Below are 25,717 nucleotides of genomic sequence, written 5' to 3' on the forward strand. Positions count from 1 at the left end.
ATCTAAAACTAATGATGTAATGTATGGGGATTAACATAACAATAAAAAATTTAAATTAAAAAAAAAAAAAAAGAATCAATTGTAAGCATCGCACAGCGTATTTACGTTTTAGTGCCATTCTCCTTTGACTTGGTTTCTCTTCTCCCACCCGAACTTTGGCTCGTGTTGCTGGCCGGGAAGATGATGGCGAAGCTCTTCCATATCCCAGGAGACGTTCAATCCTGGAACAGCTATAGGAACCCTGATTAGACTGGAAGGGACCAAGGGAGACGAGTCCAGGCCAGTAAAGAGAAGGCTCAGATGGGTTCTAGTCCTGGCTGATCCTGAATTGGCTCAATTCCCAGGAAGTTGGGTTTCAGCAGGGTTTCTTACTGTGTTGGCATTGTTCCTTAAACCTCCAACTACACGGGAGGCGAACCCGGCTCTGATTATGGATTGTTTTCTTGTTACAACGTTTTCCCCTCATTTTCTGGTAGGTATGAGAAACATCTAGAAAATGCCAAAAAGATTGGAATTAAAAAAGCTATTTCAGCAAACATTTCCATGGGCATCGCCTTCCTGTTAATATATGCGTCATATGCCCTGGCCTTCTGGTATGGATCCACTTTGATTATATCAAAAGAATATACTATTGGAAATGCAATGACCGTAAGTAGTTTTCCTAATATTTATGAAGAAACCAAAAATATTGTTTATCCATCTACCTTATGTTTTCTTTCATACTCCTCATTTTCGAAGAATGAGCCTGATTATAGGCTTTTCTCTTTTGGTGAACCTTTGCTCTGTCCTGTGGGCAGAGCTCGCCTTCTAGAATACACAAGGCACAATTATGAGCTGGGGGCAAAAAAGTAGCATGTAGTTAGACCACTTGAGAAGCTATACATCATATAAAAGGAAGTAAAAATTGAATGAATTTACGAATGAACAAATATGGATTGGAGGCATCCTCTTTCTGCCATTGAGTTTTCGTTATATAAAAAAGTAAACATTATTATAGACAGGTCATAGTATGTGAGGATGCTACGTTTACATAATATAAAACATCAGCTACTCAAAATATAAGATGGAAAATTATTCTGTTTTTCAGAATGAACATAGGTTTATTTTATGATTCTGAAAATAATATCTACTAGTTACACAAAGGATTAGAATACAGAATTTTTAAAATTACAAATTACTTAGAATCTAATAATCCATATATACTTAATGATAAGTTTTGGTATAGATCTCCCAGATCATTATATATATCTATATGTATATATATACACATACATATACATATATGTATATATGTATCATACATATACATATATACATATAGATATATATATGTTTTTTTCTTTCAAAACTGGGATTGTATTATGTGTATCTTTTTATAACCACTTTTTAAAAAGATTTATTTATTTATATTAGAGAAAGAGAAAGAGTGCACAAGCAAGGGGAGGGGCAAGGGGAAGGAAAGGGAGAGGGAGAGAATCCTCAAGCAGACTCCCTGCTAAGTGCAGAGCCTGCCATGGGGCTTGATCCCAGGACCCCAAGATCGTGAACTGAGCTGAAATCAAAAGTCTGCTGCTTAACTGACTGAGCTACCAGGCACCCCTATAACCTTTTTTATAAACCAGCAATATTTTGTGACCATCTTTATGTGTCAGTGATGATCAAAACAACATGTAAACATTCAAAGAGCAATCTTTTAAAACTTACACTTCTCTGTGTTTCTAAAGAGAGGATACTGATGACCCCAATTTGGCTCTTTGGTGACGCATGAAGACCATTATGAAAATTAATCATTTCGAAATGTTTTCCAGAATGGTATCTTCAGATTCCATTAGGTGTTGAGGGCTGCTTGCTGGATGAGCTTTTATAATTGTGGAGTAGATTTTTTTTTCCTTTTCTTTTTCTGGGGGGTTGATTTTTTCTCCTATTGGCCTCCTTTCTGGTGGTCAGCTTGGAAGTTCTCCACCTTCTTCACTTCCTCACTTGCAAAATTTTGTAAAGAAGAGAGAGAAAATCCTGACTCCTCTCTCTGGCCCAGTCTCCACATTTGTACCACGTGGACAGTGACATCTCCCCCCCAGGGCTGGAGAGTGGGGACCCACAATGCAGAGCCCAACCACACCCTCTGTGTAAAGGGAAAGAGCCCTGGTGCATGAACTTTATAACATCTACTTTGGTAGAGACTTTTTTTTGCTTCCTTACTGGTTCTTATCTGTACTGCAGACAGTGGATAGATATTTGTGGGATATTTGAATTCTGGGTATGTAAAGTGTTACTGTAACTGTCTTCAGAGAAAAGTCAAGCTATATGTAGAAGTTTCATCATGCCCAGAGAGAAAGGAGTAATTTCTCTACATTTATGTTTTCCTCAGTTAAGTTTTACGAATCATATGCATTCCTGAAGCTTATATTCTTGGCTTTTCTATAGTAAAGGGAAATGTGTTAATTTCTGTTTGCCATAGTATAGAATAATTGTGTAAAGGAATTATTAATCAGTGCACACAGGTGTGATTTAGTGATTTATAATGTGTGAACTGTTACTTTTTATATTAAAAATCTTATCAAAATATGTATGTAAAAAGCTGTTTTTTTAAGGAAATTCTGTGGGCCCCAAATCTGTGTTTCATCTTGAACATTCTGTGTAATTCCATGCATAGGTAGAGAAAGTCATAACAATCTGAATAACAATACTGATGGGAAATGTTTCGTTCTAGTGGCCCCTGGCTTCAGAGTCAAGGAAATAGGTCTGAAAAAACTTTCTGACCCTTTTAAGTTCAGGAGAAGAACAGATAGTTCGGCAAGCTAGACAAAGAAGTATTTTTGAGATTGAAGAAGCCAGTTGTGCAATGAAATCCTATATTAACCTTATAAACTTTGCCCTTTTGCTAAAAAAAAAAAAAGAGATTTAAAGGGATAAACCTAAACTTAATCCTTAGTGTAGTACGTGTTTCAAAGAGTCATATTTGAGATAATAATGGGCAGCAGAAGGGGGTTTATAACTGTTCCTCATGTTCTTTTGCTCAGGTCTTTTTTTCAATCCTGGTTGGAGCCTTCAGTGTTGGACAAGCTGCTCCATGCATTGATGCTTTTGCGAATGCAAGAGGAGCAGCCTATGCGATCTTCAACATCATTGATAGTGTGAGTCATTTATTATTGCCATGTCAAAAAATTCTTTGAGGCTTGCATACTTAACTCTGGCTTTAGGTTAAAAATCATGTGAAAATTAATAATGTGAAAATAAGGGACCTCTTCGTAGTAATGAGTGAAACAAAGTGCCTCTTATTAATATTTCTAAAAGTTCATCTTGAAATAATATAATAACCTGATCTCATTTTGGAAAAGTACATCTGCACCATTGTGTTATTATTAGAGTGCAGAGCAAAGATGTTTGCTCTTCTGAGTTTTTCTCCTTTGCTCTTCCATGTTGTAGTGAGGCTAGGAATATTATGATTTCTATAGACAGAACGAGTAGGTGGAAAAATTATTTGTGGGACCCATATTGACAGTATATTTTGCTGCACGTTGCCCCCTTCGAAGAAAAAAATCACTGCATGATTCATATGACTTTGAGTCAACCACACTGAATGAATGCAGTGAAATAAAGAATATAGTTTTCACATGTTGAAGCATGTCACTGCATTTACACAGATAAAATGCAAAGTAGGTACCTGAAATGTGGTCATGTAATCCAAGCAGATCCTCCTGTTTCATTGACCTAAGTCAGGAGAAAATTGCTCAGCCTCTGAATATATTTACAGTTTCCATTGCTCCTAAATAACTTGGCCCTAGCCAATTGTTCAGTCTTCACAACCCAAATCCATTTCATTTGCTGTTTAGGAATACTAATTTTCACTAAATGCTGAAATACCTGGCTATATCAATTCTAATATGTCTTGTTATCACACTTGTAGAAGCATGCATATCCGACCATTTAGAAAATGTATGGGGATATGCCAAAAACTTAAAGGGAGATATTGTAAGAAACGAAATTAATATATTCCTATGTACTTTTCAGAAAACATCTGTTTTCTGCAAAGGAATATTTCCTTACACACACACACACACACACACACACACACACAAATCTACAAGTAGGTTCTGTCTCATGGGAAGAAAGTTGTGCCATTCCAAGTCCTCTTTTTGGAATTTGCTAAATCATATTCCTTAAAAGTGCAGTTGTTTGTTCTATGATGGAATAGTCATTGAATTTTGTTTTATTTAGAATCCTAAAATTGACAGTTTTTCAGAGAGAGGACACAAACCTGACAGCATCCAAGGGAATTTGGAGTTCAGGGATGTTCACTTTTCTTATCCAGCTCGAGCTAATATCAAGGTACTGTAAGTGATATTTATAAGAATTCCTAACTCAGATTGATTGTTTAACCATCATAAAGAACCTAAAGTTGCTACTGTTTTGATATTTATATGCTTTTTCCTTTTGGGGTTTTATTCCCTTATGTGATACTTTTTTCACAATTGAAACTGAATCAAATTAGTCCCCTTTTAGGCTTTTGCTGTGAAGTGTGTCCTTCCTCTCTCCTTTCCCTCACAGATCTTGAAGGGCCTCAGCCTGAAGGTCGAGAGTGGGCAGACGGTGGCGCTGGTTGGGAACAGCGGCTGTGGGAAGAGCACGACAGTGCAGCTGATGCAGAGGCTCTATGACCCTGACGAGGGTAGGGTAAGTGGGAAGAACCAAGTTCTCAAAGTGGCCAGCTGGGTACCCATTAGCCCTTCGAAATTGTTTTTTCAGTAGCAAATTTGCATGGGAATCCAATTTTGGTAAAAAGGCTATAGAATTGCAATGCATCTAGATAATGTATTCAAACACTTGGACGGGTTTAAAAAATATTCAAGATGATAAAAGCCAAAGAGGCTAGACAACACTCTCTTCTGTTCTAACTAAGCATTTCATAACTCACTAACTCAACTGGAAAACAGTCATCCAGACCACTGAGACTGTTATTTTCAAGAAATTATTGGGCTTGGTCGAAAATATTCCACATAGCAATTTTTGAGAACCTGATAATCAAGGTCACAAGAAATCTCAGGACAGTAATTAAATTCATCAAAGACAGTTGAGTTTTCTTAAATGTTAGAAAATCTGAAGGGGAAAGTGGGATAGTCTCTTAAAAAACTTCCGGGGACTTGCGAGACATTAATAGCCCAGGCTATATTTTTTTCCTTTTAAGAATTTTCTCATGAGGTGCCTGGGTGGCTCAGTCGGTTAAGCATCTGACTCTTGATCTCAGCTCAGGTGTTGATCTCAGGGTAGTGAGATCGAGCTCCACATTGGGCTCCACGCTTGGCATGTAGTCTACCTAAAAATAAATAAATAAAATTTTTTAAAAAACTTTCTTATAGATTGAAACTTAAAAGTTGCAAGCAGGAAACACATATAGTCTTCACCCAGATTTACTAATTGTTTATATTTTGACCCATTTACTTTATTGTCTTCTCTCTCTCTCTCCATATATATAATAAACACACATGCACACATGTACACACACACACATACACACACACAAAGGCATATTTTTTTCCTGAACCTTTGAGACTAAGTTAGGGACATCATGTCCCTTGACCCTTACATACTGCAGAATATATTTTCTAAGAAGGATATTCTCTTACATAACCACAAAATAATGATCAGAATCAGTAAATTTAATTTTAATACAATACCAGCCCACAGTATATATTCAGATTTCCTCAGTTGTACCAACTTCAGGACACTGAGTTTACCTGATACTAAAATATATTACAATTCAACAATTATGAAAACAGAAGATGATTACAAGTTTCAAAGAAAAACAAACAACACTAAAAGGCATTGAGATAGAACAGAGATTACAGGAATGAACACAGAGTTCTAGGGTACATGAATTATTTATTTAATTAACTTCATAAAATACACATTTTGGAAAAATCTGATATTATTGGGGGGAACACAATCCTATCCCCACTTATTAAAGCAAACTGTAGGTTGGTTCAAGTGTAAACATTTTTATTTTTAAAAAAGACCCTAGTAAAATACTAACCTTTAAGAATATGCCTTTGAAAATATCTTATTTTTAAAATTATTATTGGAGTAGGAGTGCCTGGCTGACTCAGCCAGTGGAACGTGCGACTCTTGATTTTGGGGTCATGTGTTCAAGCCCCACATTGGGCATAGAGTCCAGTTAAAAAAATTAAAATTATGAAATTATGAAAAATTAAAAAACTGAAAAAATAAAATAATTATTGGAGTAATACATATTTTTTAAATATACATGTCAACAGGGAAAAAGTCTTTAGAAATTCTATAACTCAGAGATATTCACTGTTCGCATCATGATTTAGCAATTTTCTTACTAAAATATTAAAAGAAATGTTCAGTGGTACAGTTCATTTATTTAATTTTTCCTTGAACTCCTCTTTAATTAAACATAGTAAAGCTAAATAAAAGAAAGCAATAAATAGAAATATGATTTATGATATATATGGAAAAACTATTATATTTAATATTTGAGAAATTAATATGAATCTATAATAGGATATGAACATGAAAATCTTTTGAGAATAAATATGCTTCTGTAGGGGGCGCCTGGGTGGCTCAGTCGTTAAGCGTCTGCCTTCAGCTCAGGTCAAGATCCCAGGGTCCTAGGATCGAGCCCCTCATCGGGCTCCCTGCTCGGCGGGAAGCCTGCTTCTCCCTCTCCTACTCCCCCTGCTTGTGTTCCCTCTCTCGCTGTGTCTCTCTCTGTCAAATAAATAAAATCTTTAAAAAAAAGTGCATCTGTAAAAATTTTCAAGAAATGTTCAGCCTCATTTATAAATATTTACAAAACAGGGGCGCCTGGGTGGCTCAGTTGGTTAAGTGACTGCCTTTGGCTCAGGTCATGATCCTGGAGTCCCAGGATCGAGTCCCGCGTCGGGCCCCCTGCTCAGCGGGGAGTCTGCTTCTCCCTCTGACACTCTCCGCCTCTCATGCTCTCTCTCTGTCTCATTCTTTCTCTCTCAAATAAATAAATAAAATCTTTAAATATTTACAAAACAAAGCAAATATAAGGTACCAGTTTGCACTTATTAATTAGAAAAAAACAAATTAAAATTATGAGACCCAGACCTAGTAAATTGCCAAAAAGCAGATACATTTATTTATTTTTGCTGACACTATAAATTACTAAACTCTTTTTAGAGTGTTGTTTATTCAACCTTTATCCAGCAAATAATAAATACCCAACATACACCTGTCATTGTACAGGTAAGAAATTGTTATCAGAGAAATAAAAAGAAATCATACTCTTCAACCTGATAACTCTCTACTTCTACAATGATTGTCTTTCAAGTTCCTTGAAAGAAGTCAAATATCTAGCAGGTGGGAAATGCTAAAATAAATTATGGTATATTATATCTAGTAAAACATCATAGTGCCATCAAAATGATATGTAGACTATGTAGGTAAATGGACATTTTTATTCAAATTTAAATAGTGATAAGGAAAAAATAATAGTATGCCAAAAATATATAACCTAGTATCATTTATGGAGAATAATCCAACCATGAAAAAACTGTATGTGTAAGATAATAAATATGCTTTTCATTTCTATTCTTGCTCATTGCTGTTTGTTTCTAATTCTCATTTCTAACCATTTGTAGCCACAAAAATAAGTTAAATAAGTTAATAAGCTAAATGTTAGCTAAGACTTTTTGTATCAAATTAAAGAGTCTTAATGCTTTAGATGTCAGATGGTTTAAAATATTTAATGGAAATATTTCTTTCTTTCAGATTAACATTGATGGGCAGGATATTAGGACCTTTAATGTAAGGTATCTCAGGGAAATCATTGGAGTGGTGAGTCAGGAGCCAGTGTTATTTTCTACCACAATTGCTGAAAATATTCGTTATGGCCGTGAAGACGTCACCATGGATGAGATAGAGAAAGCTGTCAAAGAGGCCAATGCCTATGACTTTATCATGAAACTACCACAGGTAAAGGCTCTGTTAATGTAGTTGCCCTTGGAATTTGAATTTGACTTCATGCGAGCGAGTTCTTTCTTCAACGTTTCAGCTAAGAATGTTTGAGATGCAAGATTGTTCAACTTTCCTTAGGCAAAGTCCCTTGCATTATTCAGTTGGAGTTGTAAGGAGTTCGGCCTGGTACAGGAGTCCTATAAAATTTTATGCAGAGTATATGGTAGTAGTTTTTTAGAATTCAGTATTCATTGATTTTATTATAATTTAGGACTCATTACCATAGTCAAAATGAAGCTCCACGTCATCTTCATGAACTTCTAGACTCCAGAGCCTTTTCTGTTTAAACTATATCAAGCGTTCCTCCATGTTTTCTGTGTTGTAGAAATTCGACACCCTGGTTGGAGACAGAGGGGCCCAGCTGAGTGGCGGACAGAAGCAGAGAATCGCCATCGCTCGGGCCCTGGTTCGCAACCCCAGGATCCTCCTGCTGGACGAGGCCACGTCAGCCCTGGACACTGGAAGCGAAGCAGAGGTACAGGCGGCCCTGGATAAGGTCAGTCAGCCCGAAACACCTGAAGGACCAGCACGCTGAAGCTTTATTGGAAACTCTTGCTGAGGCTTTGTGCCTCTAGATTGAAGAACATAAACACGAGAGCAAGTGAAGCTCTCTCCTGGGGCTTTATTGATTTCCCTTTTCTGTCAGGTCACGAGGCAAAGAGAGGTAGATGGCCCGTTAACCAGCTTGCTCTGATGAAAGTGCACGGGGTCAAATCAGGCATATGCAGTGAGCCACTTAGCGCCGTTTACTTCTTGCTCAGAGGCTATTGCTTTGATCAAAAGTAGTCATGTTAAAAAAAAAAAAAAGTCATGTTAAAATGTCCAAAGAAAAATCTGGTTACCTAGACACCGGTCCAATGGAAAAACAGCTCAAAATACTTGCCTTATTCTGTAGGTAGGCAGTACCATTATCTGTATTCATGAAGGCGAAAGGAAGGAAAAAGGAAGTAAAGTTCACTTTGTGTGTTTGTCTAAGCACGTAAATAAGTGACACATTTTTTTTTTTTTTTTTAAGATTTTTATTTATTTGACAGAGAGAGAGACAGCAGGAGGGAACACAAGCAGGGGGAGTGAGAGTGGGAGAAGCGGGCTTCCCGCCGAGCAGGGAGCCCAATGCGGGGCTCGATCCCAGGACCCTGGGATCATGACCTGAGCCGAAGGCAGACGCTTAACGACTGAGCCACCCAGGCGCCCCAATAAGTGACACATTTTAAGGATGTGAGCTCACATGCCCAACTCTGGTATTTCTGAATCTCTCACTGTTGGTTTTCAAAGCTGAAGCTTCACAGGAAGAACCTTATGTTGGGACACTCTTGCGGTCACTGCTGATGTCATCTGTACTAACGACCCAGGATAATAACCAGAGTCAGAGACACCGGATCAATGGGCCTCAAAAACAGAAATATCACACATGTATTTGGTTTCAGAAAGCTTAGTAATCAAGTGTGCCAGTGACTTCACGGCTTCTATCCAAACTACCTCTTGCAATTTTAGGGATAAGCTGTCTGAATCTTATTTTTTCAGGAAAACTTACACCTGAATTCTAAGTAAACACTCTGTGCTATAAACTGTAGTTAATCAATGCTTCACGGTTCATCAGATGAACATTTTGGCTTATTTTATATAATCTAATCTAATAATGATTAATGAGATGATAGTTATTACTCACAAATTCTTGCACCGAATCATATTGCTTTCATGTATGTTAAGTCTCAATATTAAGGAACCAAAATATATACACAGGAAACTGGCATTTGGTTGGTTAATCAGGCATGACTTAAAGCAGGAAATTATTTTATTAAATGCATAAATTAAAACATAAAAACTAACTTAAATGGGGATTTGTGTGTTGACATAGACTTTTTTAGGAGATGTCAGGTAGGATAAGAAAGATATTAATGGGGGGAAGGCCCATTCAGGTCCCATTTAGGTCCCTAAAACCTAGGTCCCAATACTTTCTAGGATACAAATATTCAATATATTAGCCCTTTATATGCTAAAAGAACAGAATTATTGGACATGTTATTTTTTGTGATATGGATCCTATCAGAAAAATTGTAGTCTTGCAAGTTTTAATTCATACTTAGACAAGTTACTTCATTCAATTTTAGCAATTGGGGTTCTCTAGGATTATGACCCACTCCCCAGTTGATAAACTTTTAGGTTTTAAAAATAAAAATAGCTGATGAATCACCCATAATTTTTTTTTTAATTTCTAAGAAAAGCCATCAGCAGCTTGGAGAGGGGTTAAGAGCACAGGCTTTGGTGCTAGACAGCCTGAGGCTAGAGTCCTGGCTCTGTCCCTTTCTAGCTGCACGATCTTGGGCAAATTAACCTCTCTCTAAGCCTGAGATCCTGCATAAGTAACTGGGGAGAGGGGGAGAAATAATGTCATAGGATGGTTGAAAAGATTAAATGAGTACTACATGTAAAGTTATTAGCACATGCCTTGCACATTGGGGAACACTGATGCTATTATTATGGTGACTGCCATTACCATGATTATTAATTGTACTAATTGCAGAATTGGTTACCTATTGCTGCATAACAAACCATCCCAAATTCGGATTTGAAACAATAATTCTGTGGATTGGCTGGGTGGATCTTCTGCTGTTTTCACCTGAGCATATGGATGCTTTTACCTGGAGGGCTGACTTAGCTAAAATAGTCCAAGATGGCCTTACTCCCATGCTGACTGTTGACTGGGCATCCCATGTGGATTCTCATACTCAAACTCATACAGTAGGCTAGTGTGGCTGCCTTCCATGGCCTTCTCAGGACTTTGTCCCAGAGGCAGAAGCTAGAAGACATCTAGAGGCTTAGACTCCAGAACTCACACAGTGTCACTTTCATCACATTCTGTTGGTCCCAGCAAGCCACAAGGCAGCCCAGACTGAAGGAGTGAGGAGACAGAGTCCACCTCTTGATGGGTGAGCTGTAAAGTGTCTGTGACCATATTTAACCTTCCACAACACACTCTCTCCCACAATTACTCACCCTTCTCCCATGTGCAAGATAAATTCACCTCTTCTCAATACCCTCAAAATTTTCATGCAGCTATGACATCAGGTTCAAAGTCCAATACCTGAAGATCTGTATGAGGTCCAGATATGGATTGATTCTTCATGTTATGCTCATCTTGGTCCAGAGATCTGTGAACTCAAAAGACAAGTTGTCTTCCACACACACCCCCAACATGCAATGTTGATGCAAGAACAGGATAATAATAGTCACTCCCATTCAAAAATTAGAACAGGAAGCACATAGCAGTTACTGGTCCAGAGCAATTCTGAAGTGCAGTCAGGTGCATGTAGCCAGTTACCCCACTGCTCCAGGGAAAGGGAACATTCCTTGATTAAGGCCCAGTACCACCTCCAACAGTGGAGTGGTCTGCTTGGGTTTGGGCTCCACCCCCTGGGCCCTTAGATCCTCTCTCTGGGAGGTCTTTCCTTTGCAATAAGAAATGGCCTGTGTCTGCAGCTGAGTAGCTTTCTCGGCATGCTTTCTGTCCATAGAAATTTGGGACCTGCAGGCCTCTTTACATTTTGAATTTTCTCAGTCTCTTTCAGTTCAAGGTGGTAGATATTCTTAAAGACTGTGAGTTTGTATGGAATCCGACCATGGCTCACTCAAGCCCCAAAAGCTACATCTCTAAGTTTTTTCCAAAATGAACCTCTCTCTACTTTGGGCCACATGTCAAGCTCCCATGAGAAAACCCTTACTTAAGAGTCTCCAAAGCCCTTTTATGTAGTTGTGGGTGTCTACGAGAATCTGCCTTAAATGTCTCAGAGATTTTAACCAAAAAGTCTTCTACTCACACACTGATTTAATCTTTGGCTTCACTTCACTGGATGACTGACAGTTCATTCCCCAACCAAGCAGGTAGTGGGTCTTCTGTGTTTCCTCTAGATTCACCTTGCAAGCCAAATAGCTCCTTCTTAAGCTCACCATTCTCTTCCCGTACTTTGAAACATAGAGCCAGTGGAATCCCATTGGCACTTTAAACATTCTATTTCGAGATCTCTGGAATCTTCTTAGCCTGATGTACAAGTTCAGTAGATTAAATACCTTTTCTTTCAAGTGACTGCAGGACACATTTTTTTCCCACTATTCCAAGGTTATATAATGCAGGCAACCCTCTTTCCAGGCACCAGTAGCAATGTCCTTACTTTTCTTCCAGTCTTCACTAACAAGATTTCTGCATCAGCTGCTTTAAGTCAAAACTTGGTGAGACGGCTGGTGTTGTTCCTCTGTTGGTTTGCCTAGTCTCCCTTAGGCAGCTACTTTCAGCTCAGGGTCCGCTGGGCTGGAACGTTCAGGATGGCCTCACTCTTGGGCCCGGCAGTTGGTAATGGCTGTTGCCTGAGGAAGCTCAGTTCTGCCCATGAGGCTTCTCATCTTCCAGTAGATTAGACAAGCTTCCTTTTACTGTGATTTCAAGGTAGCAAACTCACAAATATAAGGCCTCTTGAAGCCCAGGTTCTGGAAATTGCCAAGTGTCAATTCCTTCACATTTTTTTGATCAAAAAAGTCACAGGACCTGCCCAGATCTGAGGAGTTGGAGAAATAGACTCCACCTCTGGATGGGAGTGTTTGTGGCCATGTTTAATGTACCATGGTTGCTATGACTACTTTATAATCTACCTAATCGACTCCATACTTTGCAAGATAACTAAGCTGATCTATTTTGCAGACAATAAATCATATCTTTAAAAGGGAAATCCTTCATTATTGCACTTCCCTCAATGATACTAGTCAGTCACTTGGGCCAGTCATTCTAAGGTACAAACTATATTTTAACAATGATAAGTTGAATTATGTAAGTTATTATTTCTCCTCTGAGAGGCATAAGGATATGGCGCTATTACATCTATTGCTCTTCCCTGATTACCTATCCTGTAAGAAGAATATTTTTCTTCTGTGTATCCTTCATACATGTATCAATACCTCACGTGTGACACCAACTTGTCGTAGTTATTTATTTACTTATGTGCCTCCTCTCTCCTAGAAAGAATAAATCCTCTAAGAGGCAGAATTAATAAATGGTTCATGTTTATATCTTTTTTTTAAGTAAGCTCTATGCCCAACATGGGGCTTCAACTCAGGACCCTGAGATCAAGGGTCAGGTGCTCTACCAACTGAGCCAGCCAGGTGCCCCTGTGTTTATATCTTTTTAACACTTCATCAGTGCCTAGCACGTAGTAGATTCTAAATAAATATTTACTGAATTGATTACCATGGTCCAGCTCATTGAAATAATACATGTCTACATAAAAAAGAATTTTTAAGGACCATATCAGCTGTTGACTCAATAGATAGCAAATATTTACCAAAACAAACAATAGGTTTTTCCATATAAGATCTTAAAAAATACAAATGCAGATTTGTTATTTTTATTTTTAAAAGAAAGTCAATAATCAAAAAGTCTCATACCTACATGACTCTCCTACTCACAGTGTTACCATACTGGGGGGGGCAAGAGAAAAATAAAACTAGCCTCCATGTAATTTTATCAAATGATTCCAAAGGTTTCATTTTATACTCCCCCCTGCCCCTTTCCCTCAGAGGTTCCAGAAAGGCTAATGGATTAGTACTCCCTTTGTTTGAACCTGCCTTTTATCCCTGCACATCCAACATTTGCAGAAGATCCACATTTCTTAACAGTTGGTGTCCTTGAATCTAGGATATTTATTTGCCAATATTTTTTCATCATTGGAACATTGGAGAGTTCTGAAAAAAACAAAAAAACAAAAAAAAACCTCTTCGTTTCAAATATCTACTCTTGCCAGAATTTCTTGGTCAAGGGTGACAGTTGCTAACTTTTAAATTCACCAATACATCCTTTGTTTCTCCTGCACACACACCAGTCATTTACTCACAAGTCTAACTGTAATTCCTCTGGGCTTTTTTTTAATGTTGACATAGTATCAACCTATGATTATCATAATGTTAATATAGTCACTGTTAACAATTTACTCATCACTATTAGTATCACGAGTATGATTAGAATGATCAAATTATTTCCTACGTGCCTTACCATACATGGACCAAGCCATGCAGCTTTCACATCGGTGGGTATTTATGAATGCTTCCTTGGGGCCTGGGTATTAAAAATTGAAAGTCTGAAATGTTATCCAATAGAGCAATGCTCTAGTCTCTGTCTTTTTCTGTGGTTTAACTCTTTTATACTTATTCAAACACAGTTGATGATGGTAATGTTAGTGTAAGGACTGACAGAGAAAGACCACATTATTTTTTTCCAAGTGGCTACGCAGTTGGTTCTATACCACTTATTGTACAATCTACCCTTTCCCCTACTGGTAGACAATGCCGTATTTATCATATACTAATTCTTAAATGTTTTATGTCTATTTCTGGACTCTCTATTTTAGTTTATTGATCAAGTTGCCTATTCATTGATAGCTTCCCCTGGATTTTACTATTGTAATTCCTATTTTAAGTAGCATTTTATGCATAATATCTGTTGGAGGTTTTCCCCTCTCGCTAACTTCTTTCTCAGAAATTTCATGGCTGCTCTTTGTTAAAAAAAAAATTGGGATATAATTCATATACTGTGAAGTTCACCCTTTTGAAATGTACAATTCACTGATTTTTAGTTTATTCACAAGATTTTGCAACAATTACTGCTGTCTAATTGCAGAAGATTTTCATCATTCCCAAAGGAAACCTTGTACCCATTATCAGGTCACTCCCCATTCCATGCTCATCCCAGCCCTTGACAATCACTAATCTACTTTCTGTCTCTATGGGTTTGCCTATTTTGGAAATTTCATATAAATGGAATCATACAATGCATGGTGTTCTGTAACCGGTTTCTTTCATTTAGTGTTATGTTTTCAAAGTCCATCCATATTCAAGCATACATGAGAATGTCATTCCTTTTTACTCCATTGCATGGATGTACTTCATTTTGTTTAATCCCTTGATTAACTGATGAACATGTGGATTGTTCCCACTTTTTGGCTATTATGAATCCTAGCTGTCATTTTTAATTTGCATTTTTAACTACTTAGGTGAATTAAGCTCTCCTCTAATAACCATCCTAATGACATTGTTTTATTGCCTTGGAATAGGAGTGCTCTTAAGAAGCTATAGCCTAAGAGAGCCATTGAGAATCAAAAAGAATAACCTTTATTAATGATATGAATAATTTGATGAGCATTTTCCAGGGTTTAAATGCCCATTGATAAACCCACCAAGCTAACATGTGAGTTCACAGAACTACTTAACGGAGTGATTTGTAGATTTTAGCAGGCATAAAACTCACCTGGGGCACTTGTTAAAAAACAAACGTATTGGCCCCACTCCAGAGATAAGTGATGCAGATGGTCCCTGAACTATTATTTAAACCATCCTGATCCCCAAGTACATTTTCATCTGAACTGCCTGCGTGCAGCCCATCAGAATTACAGCTGAAATCAGGCTCCTCCAAAGTAACCCTACAGGAGTGCCCCGGAGAAGGCTGCACTTGACAACAATTCTGCTAACAGGTCACTGCTGAAGCTCTAACCTGCCATATAACCGGCAAGGAAGGCTCCTCAGACAAGTATGAAAACACTAGAGAAGGGTCAGACCTTCTCTTGGTTTTCTTGGGTAAGCCTCCACCACCGTGAGCCTCCCAAATTATCCATCCTCGTACTGGAGAGGTTGGCCTCCTTTCTGGTCCAAAACTCAAGCCTCACCTTAGCCTTCCATAGATGAGGGTCCCCGTCCCACAGGGGAAGCTGCTCTCATCAGCTGCAAACACGTGCATCCACGTGCTGACCCGTGCATGCACCTTGTAACCCTGCTGCGTCTCGTCCGTCCTCCCCTTCAGGCCAGAGAAGGCCGGACCACCATTGTGATAGCCCATCGACTGTCCACTATCCGAAACGCAGACGTAATCGCCGGGTTTGAGGATGGTGTCATTGTGGAGCAAGGAAGCCACCGGGAGCTGATGAAGAAGGAAGGCGTGTACTTCAGGCTTGTTAACATGCAGGTATGTGCGCCCCAGGATTTTGTTTTCGGCTTCTCAGTAGAGTGTTCTTTATATTATTAAAACATCAGTCAGCTAATGCCATGCTGAGAAATAGAAAACTTCAGGAAGATACCAAAAATGTGCATCTGAGACTTGAATTCAGAATCAGCCAAAGAATCCTGAAAGAGAGAAAAGTGAGGGAGGAGGGAAGTAAAGGAAGACGTCAAAAACATTTCGAATTTATTCCTCAGGACAGAGATCCTTAATTGCCCCGAGGAATGTGTTCAAGCTAGCAGGTCCTTTCCACCATGAGATTAAGGACCATCAGAGAAGTGGCAGGAGGAAGAGGGCAATGCCAGGATCTCCAGCAGTTGGAGGAGGTCCTGTGTGATTTTAAAACGCTTCTTAGATGATCCTAACAAAACCAGCAACAAGAGTCATGACTTTAGGAAGTGAATAGTGTGGTCTTTTTAAAAAAATCATTCACTCTAGTTCCTAAAACAGGTACTATTGATAATTATTGGTTTGTATTACTATTGTATAATGCTTGTGCAACTTTACAGAATAACCTAGAAATATTTTTCTATAAACATGATTCTTATATCAAAGCAAATGTATATATATCTATAAATGTAACTATTATGTACATGGGTATTTTGTTTTTTTCTTAACATTTCAGCTATATCATCCAGATGTTAACATTTTATTTCATTTTCTAAAAGATTTATTTATTTATTTATTTGATAGAGACAGCAAGAGAGGGAACATAAGCAGGGGGAGTGGGAGAGGGAGAAGCAGGCTTCCCGCTGAGCAGGGAGCCCGATGTGGGGCTCGATCCCAGGACCCTGAGATCATCACCTGAGCCAAAGGCAGACGCTTAACGACTGAGCCACCCAGGCACCCCAGATGGTAACATTTTAATGGGTACTCAGCAGTCCATTATATTAATGTGTAATAAATTGCTTAGTCATTTCTCTAAAGTTGGACACTTGGTTTATTTCCAGTATTTCTCTAAAATTTTATTTATTTATTTGAGGGAGAGAGAGAGAAAGTGTGCATGTGCAAGCACGAGCGTGTGGGGGGGACAAAGGAAGGGGCAGAGAATCTCCAGCAGACTCCCTGCTGAGCGCAGAGCCCCATGGGGGCTCAATCTCACGACCCTGAGATCATGACCTGAGCTGAAATCAAGGGTCGTACACTTAACTGAGCCAACCAGGCACCCCTATTCCTCTATTCTAAATATGTTTCCTCTGCTATCCAAAAGTAGAATGCTCCTATAAAACCTTTCATAAGCCAAAATGGTGTAAAGCAAAGAAGAAATTACCATTACTTTACATGGAAAAAAACTGTGAGCATTCCCAGACCCAAAAAATAACCTCTCTTGGGCTTTTCTGATACCTTAGGACAGATTTTGCTAACGGGTACACAAAACAAATCGACATAAAGCACAGAGGCTCAGAGACACAGCGCAAAGCTCTGGCCGCCAGGTGCTGAGATGCTGAGTGTCGTCTGGGAGGAGCTTGGCCCTCTCTGGCGGCCGAACCAAGGCTGAACGCTATTTTCACTCTTCGCCTTTTTTTCATAAGACCGAAAATCCTCTTCAGATTTCTTTTTGTTAGTGAAAATAGGTACTAATGTAGGTTTTTCGTAAAAGTGAAGCTGCATAACGTGAACTTTCAAGAAAAGCAGGGAATACTTATATTACCCCTTGGAAACGTGGTTCCAAAAAAGTTGAGTCAAAACTTGGCTTTGTTTTCTGACAAGTAACTTCTCTAAGCCGTAGTGTCCACATTTAAAACACTAAATCTACCATGCAAGCTTGTTATAAGGTGAAGAAATAAGCATCTGAATATGCTTTAAAAAAAAAACAAACACTTTAAAAGGGTTAATTTTATGGTATGTGAAATGTTTTAATAAACTTATTTTTTTTTAAAAAAGCATCCGACACAAAATAGATGCATGATAAATAATTAGTTACTGAAATTTTCAAAGTCCCCAAAGTGAAACTACCACATGAAACGATGGAAAATCTTGTAACTCTTGCTTCAATTTACCAGAGAATGTTTTCCGGGAGGAGGGAAGTAATTATAGTGTTTTTACTAATTGCTTCTATATGGCCTAGCCATCACAGGGTCTTTATCATTTCCCTCATTTAAAAAAATAAGTATAATGTTCCTTTAATTCAGTTTTAGTTTTCATTTTATTAATGGTTCCTACGGCTGCGTGGTTTTGCCTATAAAGACCTGTTCGATCCTTCCATGAGGTAACCATATTCTCTCCTGCCTGGCAGCTTCCATGCCCTGTAAAGAATGACCTTCCATTCCCACGGGCACTTAGGCTGGGAGGCCGCCAAGGGGGATAAGGACAGCTCTGACCTTCTATTTCGAAATCCATAGCCTTTCTTTCCTAAGTCGTACAATTGAAGATTGAATGATGTCCTGTGATAGATGAGGCTTGTCACCAACCAAGCCGTGGTTTCAGCAAGTCCTCGCTTGTTCAGCTCAAGATGACCACTCATGCTTCCACCAGCTCTGGCAAATTCTATGATTCTTAGTCCCCTTGAACTTCTCCACCTTGGCACTCACATTTCCCACTTCTGGGTTGTTGGTGCTGGTGCAGAGTTGGAGGAAAGAGCCACAGGGAGCCTGGGTGTTCACTAAATGCTCATGCCAATGTGCTGCTTTTTCTTCCAGTTCCAAAGACCAACCAACCTAGAGTCAAAAAACCTTGTCTCAGTTTTGTTTCCAAGTAGAAAGGTCCTTGCTTTTTCATTAGGTAGACTGGTGGCTCTTGGTTGTTGCTTTCAAATGTATTTTAATTTTTTCCTGATTATAAATGTCAAGCATTCTTATTTTTAAAAATCCAAGCATTAAAAAAAAAAACCTCAAACATGACTATCTTAGAAATTTGAGAGATTCTTATAATCCAAACCCCTGTTGATAGGCACTAACAGCCACTTGGTATTTATTTTTCATCTTTACTAGCCTAAAAGAGCTAAACAGTATTTCCAGATTTCTTTCATTATTCATGAGATTGACCATCTTTTCATGTGTTCATTGGCCATTTGTATTTTTTCCTCTGTTAAAGCATCTGTTCCTATTTTAGGACATTTTTCTCTTGGGTTGTTCCTGATATTGACTTATAAGAACTCCTTGCATAAAAAGGAAATATACTCTTGCATGTATTGGAGATATTTTTCCTGCTTTTCTCTCTTTTTTTTTTTAAGAGGGAAGGGGGAGAGAGAAAGCACCTGTGCACGCGCACACACATGCGCGCACTCGACGAGGGTGAGGGGCAGAGGGAGAGGGAGAATCTCAGACTCCCCACTGAGTGCGGAACCTGTCACAAATTCTATCCCACGACCCTGAGATCATGACCTGAGCAGAAATCAAGAGTCAGACGCTTAACTGAGCCACCCTGGTGCCCCCCTGCTTTGTTCTTTTAATTTTGCTTTGCAGTTTGTTTGGCTACCATAAAAAAAGCTTTAAAATCGTATGTAATTATATTATCGTTTTTTCCCTTCATGTGTTCAGGATGTGGAGCTGTTCTTAGGATATTCACCCATATTTTCTTTCAACATTTGTTTTACTTTTTATAATTAAATATTTGAACCAGCTGCTGAGGTATATTCAGGTGTAAGAAATAAGGGTTATTGGTTTTAAATAAATACTTTTCATCACCTGTTAAAGTGGCCATCTTGACTTTGGAGCTCAGTGCCCTCAGCACCCACCAAGTGAGGGCTTTAGGTAAGGCACAGAAAAAAATATCATGGGAGAGAGAAAGGGATTGTTCATTTGGTCACAGAAGGCTAAACTCATAGCGGGCTTACTGGGAGAACTGTCCGTTGAGACACCCTTTGATAGCATGGAGATGACAAGGAGGAGAAGAAAAGGTGTTCAAAAACGTAGTCCAGTTTGACTTGCCATGAGCTAGAATTTGGGGGAGCCAGGCTTGAGCATGCGGTGGGGACCTGTGGAAGATTTTTTGAGCTGGGATGTGATTTGAGCAGAACTGTCCTTTAGGAAAATGAATCTGGTAGCGGTGTGGGAATGGATGGAAGTGAGGATGCAGGGATCAGTTAGAAGACTAAGGCTTTAGGTTGGGTTGGGTTGGGAGATGGTATGAAACAGTTCCAGTGAGAAGCAAGCAGGGAAGTCCACCCCCCAGAACATATCACTGCAATGTGGTTCAAGGCACATGAGAGATGTTTTGTCGGGTATTGAAAGGACAGCTGAAAAGCTAGGATTGGATAATACACAGAGCTCTGGAGAGGCCGCTGTAGGTGCAGTGGGCACTTGTCATAGGATTGGGTTTGGGGACAGGACCTGAAGAAGAGGAGCAAAAACATGACAATACTACAGTAACTCAGGTCCTGGATAAACCATTAAGAGGTTTAGACTCAAAGTTAGACTCCAGCATCATTGGCTTGATGTTCCTCACCAGGCATTAAGCCAGAGGTTGGAAAATTACCCTTCCCCTGGCCTCTTTAAGGAGAGAATTGATCCCAATGCAGGCAATGAGGCTTAGCCTGCAGGAGGGGGTCACCTGGGGTGAGGTGAGTCTGAGCGGGATACAAGGAAGAAAATGAATGCACTCGGCCAGTCAAGGAAAGCAGTTTAATTGCCTCCCATGGTGAGTGACCAGCTTTTCCTTGGTTGTAGCTTTAAAAATGAGCCCTCAGTAATACCTCTATTTATTCTTCTTCCCTCTGGTGGTGGTCATGACTTGTTTCCTGCATTCCCAAGTGCAGAGAAAATTCCTATGTACCTGCTAGATGATGGAAAATTTGCCTTTTAATTTTTAGGAACTACTTTTATTCTCCAATTTTTATATGGTTCAAATGAAATTTAACCTTTTTGTCCTTTTTAACCTTTAACACAGCTTTTCTGTGTTGAAACACTTCTTTACAGTGTTCGAGATGATCTTGATTGAGAAGCTGTTAGGGAATCGACAAGACAAGCCGTGGCACATGTGATATTCAAAATGGCTTTATGGGTCTAAACTTGGAGGTTATATCCATCTGGAGACACACACGTGCACAACTTAACATTTTCTTCTTTCAGACATCAGGAAACCAGATCCACTCAGGAGAATTTGACCTTGAACTAAATAATGAAAAGGCTGCGGGGGATACGGCTCCAAGTGGCTGGAAATCTCGCATATTTAGGAATTCTACTCATAAAAGCCTTAGGAATTCACGGAAGTATCAGAATGGCCTTGATGTGGAAACCAAAGAACTCGTAAGTTGTTTTTCACTTAAATTAAATCTTTTATGGTAAAGTTTTGCTGTTGAAATTCCTACATTTGCAAATATATTGCAGACACAGACGATTCCTACTCTGAATGATACCCTTCCTGGAAAAAAGGAAATTGCAACTTTTAAATGCAGTTGACAATGAATTAAAATCAATTCCAATTAAAAGTGGATTTCCGGGGGTGGGGGAGGAATAGATCCAGAAACATAGTCTTTGTGTTTAGATGCTTAAAGGTAGACATGCCATTCATCTTTGAGATCCAGAGATAAAGCTACAGTAAAAGGCCCTGATATTTGCATTCTGTTAGGAAGTATTACCTCTGATGGTCTATGCTGAAAAGCCAGAATAACATCAGTTTAAACAGATTAAGAGTTTTCATTTCTCTTTCACCTAAGAAAGCCTTAGTGGTAAGAACCCCAAGGCTGGCGTGGTGGTGTCTCCACAGTTCCCTTGGATTCAGGCTCCTTTCATTCTGTCTTCACTATGCTTGCTTGTGACCTCCATCCTCAAGGATCTAAAAGGGCTCCTGAAGCTCCAGCCATAACATCCACAGTCCAAGCAGCAGGAAGAAACAAAGATGTTCCAGAAGTTCCAGACAATACTTTTACTTACATGTCACTGGCCATAACTTAATCCCATGGCCATACCTAGCTACAAGGGAAGGTAAAAAAAATCTAATCTTTTTACTCTACGCATTGCCACTCTGAATTAGATTGGAATTCTCTTACTAAGAAGAAGGGCAGAATGTCCAAAAATAGCAAAATTGTATGTTCTTTAACACTTTCCATCTGAAGACTTGTGGTATCATTAATTCAAGTTAATAGAAACTTTTATCATCGTGAGGGAATCCATTCTAAGAAAAGGTATTTTCTTATTTCAAGAAATTGAAAATACATTTGGATGTTACTTGATAAATGTGGTTTATTTTTACTCCTGTGTTGGCCTGAAGAAACTAATCCTGCTGAGAGTTGATTGCTTCTGTTTTTCTCTGCCCGCAATATTATTTACTGCAGAAATTACAAGGGCTCTCTTAGAGGTCTTAATCTTGGTATATTTATGGAAAGAAGAGTAACAATTACACTATTGTGAAGTTACTTTATCTTAAGATAAAGAATTCCAACCTACTCCCCTTTTGGCCATGGAAGTATCCACTTTTTATTTTCTCGTTTATCTTCAGAGCTATGCTGCTAAGTCTTTAGAGTCTGGCATTTGAGAGGACCACTTCTCTTGAAGAATTGCACAGAGAAGAGGGGGAGGCAGAAAATGCCACAATCAATAAGATTGTCCCAAGTACCATCAGAGGGGGTTTGACAACGTGCCCAAGGAGAGGGAGGAATTAAGCCTGATGAGAGGGCCTGGGGAGACCTGTTTGTGTGTGTTGAAGAGAGTAGTCTGGGGAAAACGCTCATTTATCAGGCTGGAGACTGGGACTTAAAGATAACGCTAACTAGGGAATAAAATAAAATGAAAGAAAAGAAACAAAAGAAATGAAAGAAAAGAAATAAAAAATAAGAAAAGAAAATACAAGGAAAATACAAAGAAAAGAGAAGAGGAGAATATACAAAGAAAATGGGTGGCTTGAAAAAAGAGAGCTGAGAAGAACCTACCAGTATGTTCTCTGTTTCATAGAGACCCAAACATGATCTCTGTAAATGACCGTAAAGCTATGGGATTCCATAGGCACTTTTTGTATCTAGTTTAATTCTAAAGGAGAATATTCTGACTATAGAGGTAGTTTATGTGACTTAAATCCTTCATGTTTGAGAAGACATTGAGTTTAACATTTGCTGAGAATCTGGTATGTGCCAGGTATTGGGATAGTTTCTAGGGATATAAAGACATACACGCTTCACCTTTAAGAACAAAACTCATATTATAAAAGGAGGCATGTAAATACATAAGAAAAAAAAAAATCACAAAACGAGCTAAGCTTTGAAATAGGAGAAGCCTGCCAAGGAACAGTGATAAAAGAAAATGGGCATAATTGAGTTGATTTTGTGAGTGAAGACCATGTCCCAGAAAAAGGCAGCACTGGATGGGGTTCTGGGGGTGAGGAGACCAGGCCCGTGTTCTCAGGTTATTTATGGTGTCCCACATTTGTAAGGACCTTTATCCATCTGTTCATGGGTATTGTCTCCTTTGACCCCAACATCATCCCTGAGTGGAGTTGGGACCTGAATCCCAGAGCATTTTGTCCTACCTCGCCTCCCTCTGCTGAAGCTGGAACAGAGATGGGCCGATGACACCATGGAGACTGCTTCTCAGGTGAACAACTCTCCCTCAGCTTACGCCGAGTCATCAGTTGCCAGTGTTAGGATTTTATAACAGAATGTCTCACTCTTCAGGAGTTGGACGTGGACGGGTCCTTCTCTGCACCTTGTCTGCAAGTTCCTTGAGGGCAATGCTGTCTTTGTCTACACACTCTGGTTAACTGTTGTGTCATCACCAGTTGGTCCTGATACATGTATATTTGTGTGCATGTGTGTGTGTGCTCTAGGAAGAAAATGTGCCGCCAGTGTCTTTTCTGAAGGTCTTGAAATTGAATAAGACGGAATGGCCATACTTTGTGGTCGGCACCTTGTGCGCCATTGCTAACGGGGCTCTGCAGCCGGCGTTCTCCATCATATTCTCAGAAATGATAGCGGTAAGTTTGCAGACATCGCTTAGCAGCTTGAATTAAATCCGTTCTCATCCCAGCCTCACCACTGGGTCCATTTTGGAGTAAAGCAGCCTCAGATTAAAGTACGCCGAAGTTTTAAATTCCCTTTTGAGGAAAGCTGTGAGGCAAAAGAAAAGTAGCCTTTCAACCCATTCCAAGTTAGGATATTAATGATATTATAAGTCAAAATCACTGATGGAGGCCTTTAATTATGTCTCTTCATTGGGGTGAAACTGGGGTCAGGCAGTCATCCCCTTCCCACCTGTGGAGACGAGATGCATGCTCACAGCATGGCTGGGGGCGGGGTGGGGGGCGGGTGAAGGAAGGACAGGCTCAAGTCACAGCCTCTGAGCGGCCAGGTGCTCGGCACAGGCTGGACCGCCACTTCCCAGCTGTGCAAAACTTGGGCTAGATGCTGTCCCTCCTTGTGCCTCAGTTCCTTCATCTCTAAAATAAACGTACCTCACAGGATGGCTGAGGATGGAAGGAGATTATATAGATAACTCTAAGGTGAAGCGTTTAAGAGTGTCTGCTTCGAAGTAAGTATTCAAAAAGCAATAGCAAGTACATCATTGCTTGAGCAATCCTTCCAAGGCCTGGGGAGTCAGAGACCTAGAAGACTCAGACTATCCAATTGTTAACTTCAGTGGGGGATATTTTTAGGAACTTACCAGAAACGATGTGAAAGTTCTGGCTGTGGGTAGTGGTGAAGGTTGCACCACATTGTGAATGAACTTCATGCCACTGCATTGGATACTTAAAAATGGTTACAATGGTAAATTTTTTGTTGTAGATATATTACAATAACCCCCCCCACACACACGTTCAAAGCCTTGTGTTTCAACTGTGACGCTCAAGTCATTTTTTTATGGCAAGAGTGAAGAGGATCATGTAATCCAAGTAGGCATTTTAAATGTTCTTTTGTAGGTTTTTGGACCAGGGGATGATGAAGTGAAGCAGCAGAAATGCAACATGTTCTCATTGCTTTTTTTAGGTCTGGGAATTATTTCCTTTTTTACTTTCTTCCTTCAGGTAGGTACCTATGATTTCATCTTCTCATCAAGTCCACATTCTGTTAGAGAATATAAATTATCTATTAGCTAGATTTTCATTACCTATTAATACACAGTAATTATCAGTTAATCAAAACCTAATGGAGCTTCCAAATCTTAGAATGAAATGAATTGCAGGGACGCCTGGGTGGCTCAGATGGTTAAGCATCTGCCTTCGGCTAAGGTCATGATCCCGGGGTCCTGGGATCGAATCCTGCACAGGGCTCCCTGCTTAGTCGGGAGTCTGCTTCTCCCTCTGCTTGCTGCTCCCCCTGCTTGTGCTCTCTCTCTGTCTCTCTCTCTGACAAATAAATAAAAGCTTAAAAAAATGAATTGCAAATGTAGTGTGTGAGGCTCTTTCAGAGAGCAGTGTCCTTAAGCGGAAGGATTTGTGACTTCCCTGTGTGCTAAATTCTATTACATTCCAGGTTTGCCCACAGCAAACATTGATTACAAAGGAAAAAAAGAGACTTGAATTCATTGGAGAGCATAGGTTCCAGTTAAACTCATGATAAACCAGAAAAAAAAGTCAGTACAACAGTATTCTCTTTTCTGTTGTGACTCTGTGTACAATATGAAGTAACTTCTCTGATTTCTTCCTCCTCGATGGATGAACTCTATGAAAAAACATGTGTCCTCTTGGATTTAGACACTGTGGCCCTGGCCAGAGTGAACTAGTCAGCCCTGCTCTGTTTGTCCTCTTCAACCTAGACTCCTAGTACATTTCTTCTGTCTCTGTACCTCAGCACCACGTGGACCTTTCTAA

At 39.4% G+C, this 25,717-nt stretch overlaps 1 protein-coding gene across 1 annotated transcript in view; it reads left to right on the top strand.

Moving 5' to 3' along the window:
• ABCB4 (ATP binding cassette subfamily B member 4) overlaps window positions 1–25,717 on the top strand; it is a 71,831-nt gene that overhangs the window by 20,008 nt on the left and 26,106 nt on the right. Inside the window, exons 9-18 of the mRNA XM_032402255.1 lie at window positions 477–648; window positions 3,021–3,134; window positions 4,219–4,329; window positions 4,549–4,674; window positions 7,762–7,965; window positions 8,333–8,503; window positions 15,845–16,006; window positions 21,049–21,225; window positions 23,738–23,884; window positions 24,827–24,931. Coding sequence (XP_032258146.1) covers window positions 477–648; window positions 3,021–3,134; window positions 4,219–4,329; window positions 4,549–4,674; window positions 7,762–7,965; window positions 8,333–8,503; window positions 15,845–16,006; window positions 21,049–21,225; window positions 23,738–23,884; window positions 24,827–24,931 — 1,489 coding nt within the window. The remainder of the gene's footprint in view (window positions 1–476; window positions 649–3,020; window positions 3,135–4,218; window positions 4,330–4,548; window positions 4,675–7,761; window positions 7,966–8,332; window positions 8,504–15,844; window positions 16,007–21,048; window positions 21,226–23,737; window positions 23,885–24,826; window positions 24,932–25,717) is intronic.

This window comes from Phoca vitulina, unplaced genomic scaffold, assembly GCF_004348235.1.
Source record: "Phoca vitulina isolate PV1807 unplaced genomic scaffold, GSC_HSeal_1.0 scaffold4, whole genome shotgun sequence".
NCBI lineage: Eukaryota > Metazoa > Chordata > Mammalia > Carnivora > Phocidae > Phoca > Phoca vitulina.